Raw genomic sequence first — 16,672 nt, forward strand, 5'->3', positions numbered from 1 at the left:
TTCCCAGTAACCATGCCCATTGATTCCCAGAGTGGGACAGCCATTTTGACATCGGAGAGCAATACACGACGTACCAGAACATTATGGTTACGTTTGGAGTTTGCAAAACAAATGTTTAATGAGGAAATAGTTAATTTTGAATACATAGCTGGACTAGAGCAAATTGCTGATGTCTTCACAAAGGCTTTGCCAACAGTTAGGCATCTTAAACATACAGGGAAAATGCTAGATGTTTCTGTTACGCATCATTGACCAGCAGGGGGTTGCTTATTTTTCTTTATCTTAAAGTGGTCAGTAATGCTACCCAGGTTGGTTTCAGAGGTGTATGCTTGCAGTTTGACCTGCTTAGCTGCACACCTGTGGTCACTCGACTTTTTGCCTAATTAAAAGGGGAGTTACTTTCTGCACTGGGTGCGGGAAGGGATGGGATGTGATAGGATAATTGGTTAATTGAAACTGTATTTAGTTTGACCAAATGTCTTGCAAGTTGCTGGTAAGGAGGAGTGTTGGCTTGCAGCATTTGGTGGTTCTGTTTTCAAAAATAAAACTTAAGAAAAGATATTGTGGACAGGTTTTTATTTCTATGCTCCATTCACTGCGCACACTCTGTGTTGATGAAGAAGTTCAACAGGAACACCAGATTACCTAATATGACTAATAAAACATTCACAAAGCCACTGTTGATATATGCTCTTCATTCATCCATTGCCTTCCTCTCTGTTTTCATCATCAAGCACAAGCACTTATAATTCAGCCTTTCTCAACCTGTGGGTCCCCAGATGTTGTTGAACTACAACTCCCATCACCCCTAGCTAGCAAGGCCAGAGCTCAGGGATGATGGGAGTTGTAGTCCAACAAACATCTGGGGACCCAAAGGTTGAGAAACTCATTGCTACACATGTAGATGTGATTTTGCTTCTTATTTAGAAGTGTTTTCATCTGCATAAAACCAATGGAGATAGCTAGAAGGCAATGCCTTTGTGGTTTAATAGACATATACTGTATCCTGTAGTAGTTTGGAGAATACTGCCATCAACAGTTTTTGTCGTCATCTTACTGATAAAAGCAGCATTTATACCTAACTTTGAGCTATCGATTAAAATTGAACAAGACCAATTGAAACTGGATAGATGTTAAAGACTCCCAAATCCTGCTGATGAAGGAATTGTGCATTTGCCATTTAACTTGTTCTATCTTTTTTTGCCGTGAGGGAAGGAAAGTGGAGTTTTTAGAATTCTGCCTTGCTTGGAATAACAGGAAAGGACAAAAAGTAAAAAGGGCACGGGCTCCATTTCCTCCAAGGCAGGTGAGTGAATCAATAGCAATGGAGCTGAGTGTTCCATTTCACTTACTTTTTTGCCTTTTCCTGCCATGTCAGGGTAGAGAAGAGGTAAACTAATGAGCTCTGGTAATCTAATGTGATTCAGAGTTTGGGTTATCTAATCTCATTGGCTGGGATCAGAAGAGCTGCTGCATTTGGATGCTGCTTTCAGTTTTAAAAGTGCTCTGCATTTTGGAATAAAAGGCAGCTCTTCCTACAAGCCCCTTGGGAATGCAAAGTGAGTCACGTGGTTCTTTGTACCTCAGTCATATTGTTTTGCACAATAGCTTCTTATTGTATTCCTATTTGCTCCTTAACCTCATCCTTTTTTCCTATGCGAAACTGAAGCTTTTAAAATCTGCAAGTTCACTCACAAAATAGATTTTCTTTGAAGTACAAATGGCAATTGCTGCTTATTAGAGGCTGCAGGTTCCTATAAAATTAGGAAAAAAACAAATCCTTAGGGTGGTATCCAATTAAGTCAAACTCAAGAGTAGACCCACTGAAAACAGTTGACAAGTTATTTACATCCATTGATATCAAGTGAGTATGCCTAACATTGGCTATCATCCTTAATGAGCTTTATTCTTTTGGATAGATCATCATACACAGGAACATATACATTTTACTGGCCTTTTCTCCAGTACAATGGACCCTCCAGATATGAACTTAATTTCTTCTGGGGCTCCATACGGACCCAGAAAAGTCCACAACATGAGGCACCGCTTCTGCGTGCACAATAGAGCACTTCTGCACATACGTGACGCATGCAGAGTGCTTCTGTGCATGCGTGCTCAGCGAAACTCGGAAGTAGGCAACGGAGGTAATGTAACCCGAGGGTCCACTGTACATTCCTCCAACCTGGTACCCTCTAGAGTTCTGGTCCAAATCATATGGAGGACAAGCTGGTTGGAGGAGACTGCCTCATACGAAGTTAGTCCATTGGTCTATCCAACTCAGTAATTGTTTTTACCAACCGACTTTGCCCCAAACCCAAGATGAAGACTCAGCAACAGGTACTGGTAGGAAGGTTATATGTATTAAAACATAACAAGGAAAACATGTAAAAGTCTCAAATGCATGTATGGGCAGGTAAAACTTAACAGGCAGTTACCAAATATGCTGCCTGAGGCTGAGGGCCAGACCACATAATAATAATAATAATAATAATAATAATAATAATAATAATAATAATAATAATAATAATAATAATAAATTTATTTGTACCCCGCCTATCTGGCTGGGTTTCCCCAGCCACTCTGGGCGGCTTCCATAGAAACCAAAAAACACTAAAATATCATACATTAAAAACTTCCCTGAACAGGGCTGCCTTAAGATGTCTTCTGAATGTCAGGTAGTTGTTTATCGTTTTGACATCTGATGGGAGGGCGTTCCACAGGGAGGGCGCCACTACCGAAAAGGCCCTCTGCCTGGTTCCCTCTAGCTTTGCTTCTCGCAATGAGGGAACCGCCAGAAGGCTCTCGGTGCTGGACCTCAGCGTCCGGGCAGAACAATGGGGGTGGAGACGCTCCTTCAGGTATACTGGGCCGAGGCCGTTTAGGGCTTTAAAGGTCAACACCAGCACTTTGAATTGTGCTTGGAAACGTACTGGGAGCCAATGTAGGTCTTTCAAGACCGGTGTTATGTGGTCCCGGCGGCTGCCCCCAGTCACCAGTCTAGCTGCCGCTAGATGAATGCCATCCCCCAAGCTAGTATGATGGAAGTCAAATAATGATGATGATGATGATGATGATAATAATACAATTTATTTATTCCCTGCCCTCCCCGGCCAGAGGGTGGGCTCAGGGCAGCTAACACCTGTAAAATTACAGTAAAAACATAAAAGGGGAGGGGGGAATGCAGGTTAAAATGCAATTTAAAATGCACCCACATTTTAAAAGTAGCCCATAGATCAAAACCATAAGGGGAGGGAAACATAAGGGTCAGACTCAGTCCAAACCAAAGGCCAGGTGGAACAGTTCTGTCTTGCAGGCCCTGTGGAAAGATGAGTAGAATGTGTTTTTTTATTTAAAATGCATCTCTGGGTTATTTGTGGGGCATAGGAATTCATTCATTTTTTCTCCCAAAATATAATCCAGCCCCCCACAAGGTCTGAGGGACAGTGGACTGGCTCCCGCTCAAAAAGTTTGCTGACCCCTGGCATAGTGTGTGGGCCCATTTTTTGTGTCAGCGTCACGTGGATAGGTTATGTATGTATGTATGTATGTATGTATGTATGTTGGTGGTGTGAGAGGTTGGAGAGCCCAGAACATGGTTGGTTGCATTCGGTTGATTGCAGTGAGTTGTGTGTGTGTGTGTGTTTGTGTGTGTGTGTGTAGGGGAGGGGGGTTGTTGGGTCAAATTAGTCATATCAATTTGTATGCTGTCAGGGGGGGGTGAGTGTTCATTGTCCTGTTGGGCTGAATATGTAATAAAGGGGAACCACACCGGGGTGAAGGCATCCTCTTTTGTTTGTCCCTGTACTAATTTCAATTTTTTGGTTGGCTTTTCTAGTAGAGCTTTTGCCCCATACATTTTGGTATGGGGTCTGTGTTCACTCCTGATAGATCCCTCCAGTGTCTAGTTATGGCACTCCTAGCTGCTGAGAATAAGTGGGTTCTGAGTTCTTTGTAATGTGAGTACGCATTGTTGTCATGGAAGATATTTTATAGAGCTAGTTCTGAAGTTTCTCCTAATACAGCTTCTGTTATTTTGCAGATCTCTTGTAGGACTGATGAATATGTAATGTCTTGTTATGTTTTTATATATGTTGGAAGCCGCCCAGAGCGGCTGGGGCAACCCAGTCAAATGGGTGGGGTATAAATAATAGAATTATTATGGAATAGCGCGTCCCTATTTTCACGAGAAAAATGTCGGCGGATATGTTGTAAGCCGGTATAGATCCTGTGGATAAAGGCAGGGCCAAGCTAGATGTGATGGGGGCATTTTCCAATGCCTAAATATGGAAGCAACCCATTCGGTAAGAAAAAAAAAGGTAAGAAAGAAAGGGCAAGGGGAACCACAGGAATGAAAAGTACATGCCCCCTCCTTCTCTGACTGGTGGCTTATCTCACCCATGGCTCTGCTTTTCAGTCCCAAATGCGCCTTTGCCTTGGGTAGAAGAGCTGTGGGTAACTAGGAGCTTTTCCACACATCTACTTGTTACGTGCCTAGAGAGGTTTTTTCATTCGCCCCACTGCTTTTCCTGGGGAAAACACGCTGCTTACCACTGAATTGGAGCAAACCTCAATCCACCTAAAAACAGATTCAGCAGTAAATGGTGGGTTTCCCCTGGGGGGCGGGATGGAAGAAGTGTGGGTGAGCCGTAAGCAGCAGCAGAGGAAGCCACTTGGGCGCCTGGGATTTCGTGCCCAGGGGCAGGGCACTCTGCGGGGCCTCCGGAGTCTGCCTGCCTCCTCCCCACTCAGCCTCCCTACAGCTGGGGGAGGAGGGGAGGCAATGGGCAGACCGTTTGGGCAGCATGGAGCCTGAACGGTCCTGAAAGATCTTCATTGGCTCCCAGTACGTTTCCGAGCACAATTCAAAGTGTTGGTGCCAACTTTTAAAGCTCTAAATGGCCTCAGTCCTGTATACCTGAAGGAGTGTCTCCACCCCCATCATCCCGCCCGGACGCTGAGGTCCAGCGCTGAGGGCCTTCTGGCAGTTCCCTCATTGCAAGAAGTGAGGTTACAGGGAACCAGGCAGAGGGCCTTCTCGGTAGTGGCACCCGTGGAACGCCCTCCCAGCAGATGTCAAGGCAATAAACAACTATTTTACTTTAATAAGACAAATGTTTGGGAAGTTTTAAATGTCTGATGCTGTATTGTTTTTAATCTTTTGTTGGAAGCCACCCAGAGTGCCTAGCTGTCAACTTTCAGATTTGAAAATAAGGGATCAGCAGCCTCCAAAATAAGGGATCAGGAGCCTCGCCTGTCCTGGGGACAGTCTACAGGATATCTAACAATCCGGGATAGCAGCGGGAAATGGTGCTGGAATAAGGGAATATCCTGCGAAAAAAGTGAAGGTTGACAGCTATGCCAGAGTGGCTGGGGAAGCCCAGCCAGATGGGCAGGGTATAAATAATAAATTATTATTATTATTATTATCTTACCCACTGCGTCTCTCACAGGAGAGATGCATGGCTCGGGCACGTGGCAGGCCCCGCGGTGAGTGCCGCCTGGCATTTTGTCACCCCCCTCAGTGATGACACCCAGGGTAGCCCACACCCACCGCACCCCCTTGCTCTGCCCCCTGGCTCCCCTCAATTAAAGTCTTGCTTTTAAGATCTTGTGTTTCCCACACTTCTCTCCGTAAGCGATTAGGGCATTTCCCTGTTGAAACGCACAGAACTGTGGCTGTCTCCTCCAACGTTGACCTGAGCATCTTATTTGAAGTGGGACGAGGAGGGGAGGGGACTGCAAATGCTGTCGCGCCGCGTAAACAGAAAGTAGAATTCCAGCCCACAAATTCCAACCGGATCATTCTCTTTTCTCCCTGAGCATATGTCGATACGCAGCACAACAGAGCAGGGAAAGCTAAATAAATAAGTGTGACATGAGGTTTTAGTACAATAACAGCAAGGGAGGAGGCAGGGCACTTCAATTAATAATGGAGCGCAGAGTTCCTGATAGAGCCGTTCTTTAATAATGTTTAAAAGAGGTACAAGGAGCCCTGGGAGAAGCTTTAGAGATAACTGCAATGGGCATTTTGCCCAGCAGTGCCCATGAGGCACAGCTCCTCCTGCAGAATAAGTTCAAAAAGGAAATGGAAATTGCTTCCTTTGACGAGAATGGGTATCTTTTGAAGCAAGGTTTCAGCCGGCCCTGACGCAGGAATAAAGGTGGCCTGATACCCCACAATACTGAGAAAAGGAGCAGGCAAATCTCCGCTTTTTCAGAGGGGTTGTGCCTGTTGGTGGTTTGATGGAGATTTAGGCTGCCACACTGAATCTTCCGCAAAAGTTTGTTTGAACTAGATGGACGCTCGATGAAAATTAGCTGCTTCTTCCATACACTCGCAATGTTTCTCCTTTTTTCCAGCGTAACTATGATGACAAAAACTTCTCTGAATATAATTGCATTTGGAGGTAAGCAAAATCTAAAGAAAAGGAAAAAAAAACAGTTCATGTTATATCTTAAAATGAACAACCCTGTAATGAAAAGAGAATTACAGTGGTACCTTGGTTTGCATACGTCTTGGCTTGCATACTTTTTGAATTACAAACACGTTTAACCCAGAAGTGCATGTCCCAGTTTGCAAACTTTTTTTGGATTACAACCCTTTTTTTTTTTTTGGATTACGAGCAAATTTTTTGGGGAAGCCCCATTGGCAAATGTGCGCCTTGGGTTACAACCTGTTTTGGTTTACAAACGGACCTCTGGAACGGATTATGAGTGTAAACCAAGGTACCACTGTACTAAATTGTGGCGGGAAATCAAATTGCAGGTAAATAGCAGTATGAGGTTACATATTTTAAGCAGTATACCTGTTGAGTGGTTCGTATCTTATAAGGAAGTGCCGTTTATAAATATTTAAATAAATAACTACAGTGGGGACATATCTAAGCAGTTGTCGTAATGATTAGATTAGCCTGGGAGACCTAGAAGTTCAAACCCCACTTGGCTATGAAACTCACTGGGTGGCCGTGGGCCAGTCATTATCGCTTAGCCTAAACTATCTCATAGGGTTGTTATGAGAAATAAATGGCAAGAGAGAGAGCCATGTGCACTCCCTTGTGCTCTTTGGAAGAACTGAGGGAAAAAAGTACATTAAAACAAATAAATGTATCTTAACAGTATCTTTGCCAGAGTTCTAGTCTCAAAAATCTCAGGTTTATTTTTTTATCTTGCCTAGCCTAGAAGGGCTGGTTCCAGGTTGAGTTCGGGCTCAGCATTTTCTAAAGACAAGCAAAGGCCCAGCACCTGAACAGGATAAGATAAAGTAAGACACATTCTCTCCAACTCTGAGCACAGTACTTACTATTTAAATTCCCCTTGCCACTATTGCTTGGATAAGTTCAAGTCATTTCAGCCTAAGAAAGTTGGAGAGCGCTGCCTGTCATCTGTTTGCTTGCCCATTTTCCATTGTGTCTAATAACATCTGAGGGGAATTTGTTGTTGTTGTTTAGTCGTGTCCTACTCTTCATGACCCCATGGACCAGAGCACGCCAGGCACGCCTGTCTTCCACTGCCTCCTGCAGTTTGGTCAAACTCATGTTTGTAGCTTCGAGGACACTATCCAACCATCTCGTCCTCTGTCGTCCCCTTCTCCTTGTGCCCTCCATCTTTCCCAACATCAGGGTCTTTTCCAGGTAGTCTTCTCTTCTCATGAAGTGGCCAAAGTATTGGAGCCTCAGCTTCAGGATCTGTCCTTCCAGTGAGCACTCAGGGCTGATTTCCTTCAGAATGGATACGTTTGATCTTCTAGCAGTCCATGGGACTCTCAAGAGTCTCCTCCAGCACCATAATTCAAAAGCATCAATTCTTCGGCAATCAGGCTTCTTTATGGTCCAGCTCTCACTTCCATACATCATCACTGGGAAAACCCAAACACTAAAGTGTTCTAAATTTTGGATTGGTCCTGCACACCTGAGCTGACCAGTGGGTCGCCCTAGTCAAGAAGAGCTATAAAAGCTTCATAATTCAAAAGCATCAATTCTTCGACGATCAGCCTTCTTTATGGTCCCGCTCTCACTTCTATACATCAGCTGAATCTTTGAACATTAAAAGAGAGAGTGGTCCAGGCATTCTGAAAAAAATGTGTTTGCAGACACATTTCTCTCTCTCTCTCTCTCTCTCTCTCTCTGTGTGTGTGTGTGTGTGTCATATATATATATATATATATATATATATATATATATATATATGCTTTCGTAGATTTTCACGGGTACAGGAATGCAGGTTTTGGTGTCTTCGGGTGTCTTCCCGTGTAAGAGTCGGGGTGTCTGGGCGACGTTTCGACGAGGTCTCACTCGTCATCTTCAGGCTGGTGCTTTCGGCTTCTTGTTACTGGAACAGAGCAGAATCTGGTGATTGAGTTCCTATAAATACTGTTGAGGGGTGTGGTGTATAGCCTCCAACGTTCTGGGCAGAGAGGAAGTTCCTAGATTAGTGTGCCTTTTCTTCTTTTTGTAACAAGGTTACGAAGCTAATCCAAAAAGAAACACCCCCCAAAAACCAAGACACAGAAGAAAACAATGGCATGGCCCTCCTTCCTTATATCAAGGGCACTACAGACAAAATTAGCAAAATCCTCCATAAACACAATATCAAAACAGCCTTCTGCACCAACCAAAAAATAGCCAATATCCTCAGAAACCCAAAAGACAAAATCCAGCTGGAAAACCAAGGGGTCTATGAAATACCCTGCAAAGTCTGCCCAGCCACGTACATTGGACAAACAAACAGACGAATAAATGCACGTATCGCAGAACACAAGAATGCCGTCAAAAAAGAAGAAAAAACTTCCTCTCTTTTCCAACACATGAAAGAAACAGGACACGAAATTAATTTTGCAGATTCCAAATTGCTCTTTAACATGGAACATCACCACAAGAGAATAATCATGGAAGCCATCGAGATAGAGAAACACCCCCACAACATGAACAAGCGTGACGACACGTCCCGCCTGCCAGACATCTGGAAATTAGCCCTCCCCACAAAAACCGACACCAGAACCAGAGGCACACAGAACGCCGTCACCAATCAACCACACCAGACCCAAACCCAGACCCTCTCCACAGAAATATTACAGACTCCATCCAGTAGCCAAACTATAGTGGCACCTCCGCAAGCTGCACCCCCCGGCAATCCCTACACAGATCTGGCGGGCACAAGGCACAAAATCACAGCTCGCCCCTATACACGAAGCCAAGCCAGAGCACAACTAAATGCAGCACAGCCATCTTCTCAGAAAAACTCTTCACAAGCTCAAGAGGTCAAGACACGAAAGCTTTAGCAACTAATCTACACTTAATGACCCACCCAGTGGTATTCTGAATATCACTCATGAAATCACTCAAGATATCCCTCAAGTAATTAAGGAACAAAAGAAGAAAAGGCACACTAATCTAGGAACTTCCTCTCTGCCCAGAACGTTGGAGGCTATACACCACACCCCTCAACAGTATTTATAGGAACTCAAACACCAGATTCTGCTCTGTTCCAGTAACAAGAAGCCAAAAGCACCAGCCTGAAGATGACGAGTGAGACCTCGTCGAAACGTCGCCCAGACACCCCGACTCTTACACGGGAAGACACCCGAAGACACCAAAACCTGCATATATATATATATATACACACACACACACACACACACACACTGTTTATTTTACTTGATGGGGCTGAGCCCTGGTTGCTCTAATAGACCATATCCTGGTAGTACCATTCCTTGATCAGCTTCCCAACACTAGTTCTGTCGATGCGATTTATAGTTTGCACAGTTTTCCATTTCCTGTACCTGAGATGCTATGTTTGTTTTTCCATGGCAAACCATCAGTATTCAGAAGTTCAGAAGATTGTTGGATTCAGCTGAATTTGTGTGTCATTATGCAAGTGAGATTGGACATTAGTACTGACGCAGTTCCCCAGCTTGTAACCAAGATGGAATATTTCACATTTGACTGTATAAATGCAATTCCAATCATACCCTATATAGGTCATGTTCTATGGTGGAGGTTTGCACAGAAATCCCATTATTTGTGCCCTACTATTAACATATCACCCTGTGCCACAGAGTGACATTTCTTTCAGTGCATGCTCTTGATACCAGCTATCCTCGTAAATGTACTGTAGCTTTCACCCTATCCATATCACGTTTCACAAGTCAGCCCGCGTTTCAACTCCCAAATCGTGATAAACGGCTATGTATAGTGAATACATATCTACTTTAAAAAATTTTCACCTATGATCCTTTTCTTTTACTTCTTTATTTTTTTCTTTGTTCTTTTTTTTCTTTTTTCCGATATCTTATCTTTCATTTCACTCCTTTATTGTGAATAGCATTTTATAGAGGTATAAATAACTGTAAATATGAAAAGAGAAAAAGTATTCTCTAATTTTTTTCCCTTGGTTATATGTATTTTCTTTTTCTTTTGTATTTTCTTTTGTTGTAAATATGCATGTTTTCTAATTTGTACTTAATATAAATAAATAAATAAATAATACCAGGCTCATTGCAAATTTTGATTACCTGCAAACCAAGGGTTCTAATCTGCAAATTCCAGCTTTCTGTTGCTGTTCATAGGAGCATGGTATATTTTTTCACCTTCTATGATGTTTTAAATAAATTATCAGCAGGCTTGTTTGGGGCATGTGCCTTTATGCATGTCTTCATGTCCAAGGAACAGAAATAATTGGAGAGAATTCAATTCCAGATGCTAGGGAAACCATTTCCTACCGCTACCCTGACTCTCTTTTGCCAGAGAACGCTCTGCTGCCCTCCAGTATCCTAGGAGTTCAGTTCAGTTTATTGTTTTTACTGTGCAGCCATCACCAATAATGAAGTAAGGTGTTAGGTTTGCTGGTAGGAGATGTTATTAGATGATGGAGGCAGGCGTTTGCAGATGTTAGCCTTTTTTCAACTGTTCAATTGGAATATTCGTGAAAGACAAAGCAAAGAGTTCTGCTTAAGGAAACGGTAAACATATGTCCTTAAGCAGAACAGGAACAGACCATTGAAAACTGTTGCCAGTTGAAAATGAACTGTTGCTACTAGAATAGAAGAACTCATGGTCTCAGTCAGTATAATGACCTATGTTCAGGGTTGATAAATAAGGCATCTCTTCATAACAAAGGGGGAGGGAGCGTGCTTCTACTATTTATCAACCTGGATGTAGTTTAAAACACTACTCATAAAACTATTTACTTCTGCTTCCATTCTATGTGTCCACAGTTTTAAGTTACTGGCAGGTGAAATACTTTTAACATTCTTCTTCTATTAAGAAAGATACATAAAGAAAACGACATTTTCACAGGAACAAGCTGCTTTTTATTACAGCCTTAAAAGTAAAAACAGCATGGATGTAGGTGGAGAGCATTTCTTGAAAGCTATAGATAATTTGTCAGGCCAGCTGCAGCTCTTGATAGCTATTCAGCCATATCCAAACAGTTTTAAATCACACCTGCCTTTTTTGTGTGAAAGAAGGTAACATGATAAATGCGACTGCTTCTGGTTTGTACTGTATCAAAAACGGTTTGATAACCCAGATTGTTATGGCTAGCCCTAAAATCCTATTCCAAATATGAAGCTTTTATAGCTCTTCTTGACTAGGGCGACCCACTGGTCAGCTCAGGTGTGCAGGACCAATCCAAAATTTAGAACACTTTAGTGTTTGGGTTTTTCCCAGTGATGATGTATGGAAGTGAGAGCTGGACCATAAAGAAGCCTGATTGCCGAAGAATTGATGCTTTTGAATTATGGTGCTGGAGGAGGCTCTTGAGAGTCCCATGGACTGCAAGAAGATCAAACCTATCCATTCTGAAGGAAATCAGCCCTGAGCGCTCACTGGAAGGACGGATCCTGAAGCTGAGGCTCCAATACTTTGGCCACATCATGAGAAGAGAAGACTCCCTGGAAAAGACCCTGATGTTGGGAAAGATTGAGGACACAAGGAGAAGGGGACGACAGAGGACAAGATGGTTGGATGGTGTTCTCGAAGCTACCAGTATGAGTTTCACCAAACTGCGGGAGGCAGTGGAAGACAGGAGTGCCTGGCGTGCTCTAGTCCATGGGGTCACGAAGAGTCGGACACAACTAAACAACTAAGCAACAAACGTCTGGGGAAATGCGCCAAACTACAGTTCCAGTGGCAACTGCACACAAAACTAAGAGTTCCTAGGCATTGTCGTGGTTGCTCCTGACACTAGGTTTAATTTGTTACAGACAGTTTGAAGTTTCATTATTACACTAGAGTTGTTTTTTATCCTCATCATCATATTCAGGTGCTCAAAGTGCCTCTCATGCATTAGCTCCCAGCTCCCAGCTAATACAACTTGTGCGGATGGCAAATGTATAGCTAAATCACCAGGATTTGTAAGGTACAGTGGAGATTCCCAGCAAGTGAAGTTTTATGTGCCCCTCGGGGCAACCATCTGCCAGCTACCTGACAGCATTGTTGTGACTGCGTGAGATAAGATAGCGTTAGTGTTAAAGCCGAAGGATTGATTGTTAGGACTGTCATCTAAAAGTAAATGGGTTAGCGGAGTAGGAATAATTTAGTCAACTGATTAAAAGAAATCCTACGCCAGGTAAAAACATTGAGGACATTAATTAAAAACTGTTGTGTGATCAAGATTTTAGTCTTTGGAAGAATTATGTGGATCTTATTACTCAACATTTTCAAATTAACAGATGTGCAAAAGCTTAAATGGGCAACACATGTTCGTAGGGTAGCTGATTAAAAATCTTAGTTTTATCCATGATTATCCATGCTGATTAATTTATTAGAGTTTGTTGTTGGCCTCTTTCTTCTTTGACCACTCAGCTACTCGCTTGGTCATCCTTTGACTGTTAGTGATGCTTTCTATCACTTGTGCAGCCTCAAACACACACACACACGAACAGGTTCTGTTGTCTAGCGATAACAATATATGTAAGGAAATAAATAATCTGTAAATCTGTGAAGAACCCATGTGTGATGTTGCCTTCATGAGATGTTAGACTTCAAAGTATAGAATTCGTGTGAAAATTCCATTGTTGATCAAGATAAATTCACTGGAGTATGTTTTTTTTTTGGTTTTTTTTAAAAAAGCCTTTAGCTATACTTGGCAAGCGTATTACCCATACTCGCCCGTCTCTTGGAAACATATCACAGAAATACTTTGGGAATTACAAGAAGTAGAAGACTTGGGGTGGGAAGCCTTCTAAATTGTACTTTCAAAAGGTAGGATGAGAGATGTGTGAACTACTAAAATAGGAGTGGATTTCACAGTATGCTGAGGGAAATGAGATGGGGGAAATATGTTTGAAGCAGGCAGAAGAGTGGATGTAGAACAAAAAGCAATGTTTGGTGGGTATGGCTGTAGCCATTGGAGGTCCTCTTCAGAGCCCAGCCCATCAGAGATATACCAGACGCCTACCTGAATTTTCAGCTCTCTCTCTCTCTCTCTCTCTCTCTCTTTCTAAAGACCATCCTTATTGCTTTGGGAGGAATGGTGAGTGTAGATGTGGAGACATGAGGGGGTCATTCTATCCAGATGTTCAGTACAAAGTTACCTTTTCCACTTAAGCTCCCTGTGCAAAACGAAAAGCCTGGGTGACCCTTCTGAATGGTGTGGGGGAACGTCAAGAAGAGAGAGGACTGCCCTTAAGTGAGAGAAGAGAACTGGCAAAAATCAGCTGCAGGCACCATGCATAAGCAGGATGCAGGCACCATACGGTCTCTGGGTAGTGCCACCGCTACTGAAGAGGTGCTTTAACCCAGTCACATGTTGCCTTTAGTTCAAAGAGCAAAGGCACCAAAAATAGTTGAAGGAAGGAAGGAAGGAAGGAAGGAAGGGAGAGAGAGGGAGGGAGGGGTAGCCAATGTTGCATAAGACAGAATGGAGATTCAAGATGATCTTAATAGATTGGAGAACTGGGTCCATACTAAGAAAATGAATTTCATTAGGAACAAATGTAAGCTTCTACACTTAGGCAGGAAGAACCAGCTGCATCAGTATAAGATGGGGAATGTCTGGCTTGCCACAGTACATGTGAAAAGCACCTAGGGGTCTTAGTAGACCACAAGTTTAATATGAGTCATCAAGAGTGCGGGGGGGGGGAGCTAACGCTATTCTAGGCTGCATCAACAGAAGTTTCCAGGTCGAGGGAAGTAATAGTCACACTCTATACTGCCTTGATCAGAGCACACCTGGAGTACTGTGTGGGCACCACAGTTTAAGCAGGATATTAACAAGCTGGAATGTGTGCCAAGGAGGGCGACCAAGTTGATCAAGGGTCTGGAAACCAAGCCTTATGAGGAATGGTTGAGGGAATTGGGAATGTTTAGCCTGGTAAACAGAAGACCGAGAGGTAATATGATAGCCATCTGGAAGTAACTAAAGGGCTGTCACATGGAGAGTGGAGCAAGCTTGTTTTCTCCTGCTCTGGAGGGTAGGACCCAAGCCAATTGCTTCAAGGTAGAAGAAAGGAGATTCCAACGAAACATCAAGAAGAACCTTTTGACAGGAAGAGCTTATTCGACAGTGGAACAGACTGCCATGAGAGGTGGTGGACTCTCCTTCCTTGAAGGTTTATAAGCAGAGGTTAGGTAGTTATCTGTCATGTATGATCTAGTAGAGATGCATTGCAGTGGGTTGGACTAGATGTCCTTTGGGACCCCTTCCAAATCCATGATTCTGTGATTCTATACCATGCATAGTTTGCTTTTTGGTGGACATGGTGTATTGGATGCTGCTAAGCACTTGCAAAAGATGTAGTTTATCCGCATTGGCATTACCAGTCAAGTGCATGTTTGCCTTTGAAGAGCTCATCTTTTTAATTTAGGAAAAGTGTGTATGATTGATGAAACGTGGCTTTTAATGTTTGTCTTCTATAAATGCAAAAGCTACACTGAGATATTCATTTTAGATATATCAGGCACGTCCAACTCCCAAGAGACTGTGATCTACTCCCACTATTTAAAAAAACTGGCAATGATCTGCCCAAGATGGTGGCTAACCGCCCAAAATGCTGAGCTTTTCTTGGGGGGGGGAGGCCACAGTTTCTTGGGGGGGAGTGATCACTTTCTGTCATCCTGCGATCTACCTGCAACAGCCCAGTAATCTACCTGTGATGGCCCAGTGATCTACCAGTAGATCACGATCTACCCATTGGACATCCCTGAGATATATCATTGAGACACTGTAAAGTGGCATGCATACAACATCCTGGGTACCAGATCTTGCATCTGAAGATGATATTTGCGCCCCTTGTGAATTAACATGCAACACACGAGGTCATTGAACTAGAATGCACTTTGTAAAGCACACCTAGGATACTTTGCTGTGCCTCAGAGAATATGGTTGTCCAAGCATCTGTGCCATTTTGCAGGGAAGCAGAACCTCTGAGCAAAACTCTGATTCTGTTTTGAACATGGTGATTTCCAAATTATTCTCATTTGCATTCTTCATAGCTGAAATTAACTGTCAGTCCTATTTAGAACAGTAAAGAATTTAATTTGTATTGCCCTACCCCAAGTTCACAATTAATTTCACAAAGCCAATAATAGCCTACACTGTGATGATAGTTTCTATCACCTTTGCAGCCATTGCGATTTCTAACTGAGTTTATTTAATGCTGATTAGTTTCATTTCCTTCTGTCGCTCAAAACTTAAAACTCTCATATGGATTTGTAGATAGAACAAATGTTGTATGGATGGAGAGATGCTACTTGATAGGCCTGATATCAATATATATTGGTAACTTTTCAGCATTTTATTTGTTCATGGCAGGGCGGATTTGATTAAAATCAAATTGATTTAAATCGAGATTTAAATCACAATTTAAATCACTAGTCAGTCAGACTTGATTTAAATCAATTTTTTTTAACAGAAAGACTAATTCTTGCTGGTATCATCTTAATATTGACAACCAGATGAAGGTTTCATTTTTGGAATAATAAATTTTCAGAGTAGTTTTTACAGTTATATCAAAAATTACTGATTTTGTTATACTATTAGAAATACATAGACAGATAATGATGAAATTATTGTGAGGTTTAATAAGTTAACTGTTTATATTTGGACAACTTTTATGCTGTACTTTACTGGAAGGTGAAAAATAATCATTTCCTCAGTAACAATTTAAACAATTTATTTAACTAAAACAATAACATTATAGCATATGTATCCATGTTTGCTAACTGATGTGTTTAAACAGTTTTTTTTTAAAAAAAAAACTTAGAGTTTTAGCACACAAATCATTTTCTGATGAATAGCCTTTGGACTATAATGTAACTTAAATAGAAGACTGTCTTTAGAAAGATTTTTCCTCCAAAAGCATTTTATTTTAAAAATCCAATTTAAAATTTAAAAAATCTGATTTAAATAAAAAAAATATTATTTTTAAAAAAGCATTAATTTTTATCCACCCTGGTTCATGGTTTATTCTTCTTGTTAGTTGAAAATTCTATGTGAGGTTGTACTATTTCTGACTGCAGTTGAGTCTTTAAAGGATTGGATATTTTTCCATACATCCATCCATCCACATAAGAAAATGAGCTTATCTGGGAATATGGCTTGAGCAGAGTTTTACCTCCTCAGTTAACGATAACCTGTTGATATGCTTTGATACAGTGTGTGTGTTTCTTAAAGCCCAAATAATGAAAATGCTGGAATTTCCCCCAACAAGATTTCAGCTTACCCTGTAGAC

The 16,672-nt window shown here is 42.1% G+C and overlaps 1 protein-coding gene across 11 annotated transcripts in view; it reads left to right on the top strand.

Moving 5' to 3' along the window:
• Window positions 1-16,672, top strand: part of TAFA5 (TAFA chemokine like family member 5) — a 354,249-nt gene that overhangs the window by 316,914 nt on the left and 20,663 nt on the right. For 7 of the 11 annotated variants that reach the window (XR_014223828.1, XR_014223829.1, XR_014223831.1 and 4 more), the window contains one exon: window positions 6,361-6,407. The exons of the other annotated variants lie outside the window; for them this stretch is intronic. Coding sequence is in view for 2 of the 7 variants with exons in the window: in XM_082239904.1 (XP_082096030.1) it covers window positions 6,361-6,407 (47 nt within the window). In the remaining 5 variants the exon portion in view is untranslated. The remainder of the gene's footprint in view (window positions 1-6,360; window positions 6,408-16,672) is intronic. 11 annotated transcript variants of the gene reach the window in all.

The sequence above is a fragment of the Podarcis vaucheri genome (assembly GCF_965113315.1).
Source record: "Podarcis vaucheri genome assembly, chromosome: 10".
NCBI classification, from domain to species: Eukaryota; Metazoa; Chordata; class Lepidosauria; order Squamata; family Lacertidae; genus Podarcis; species Podarcis vaucheri.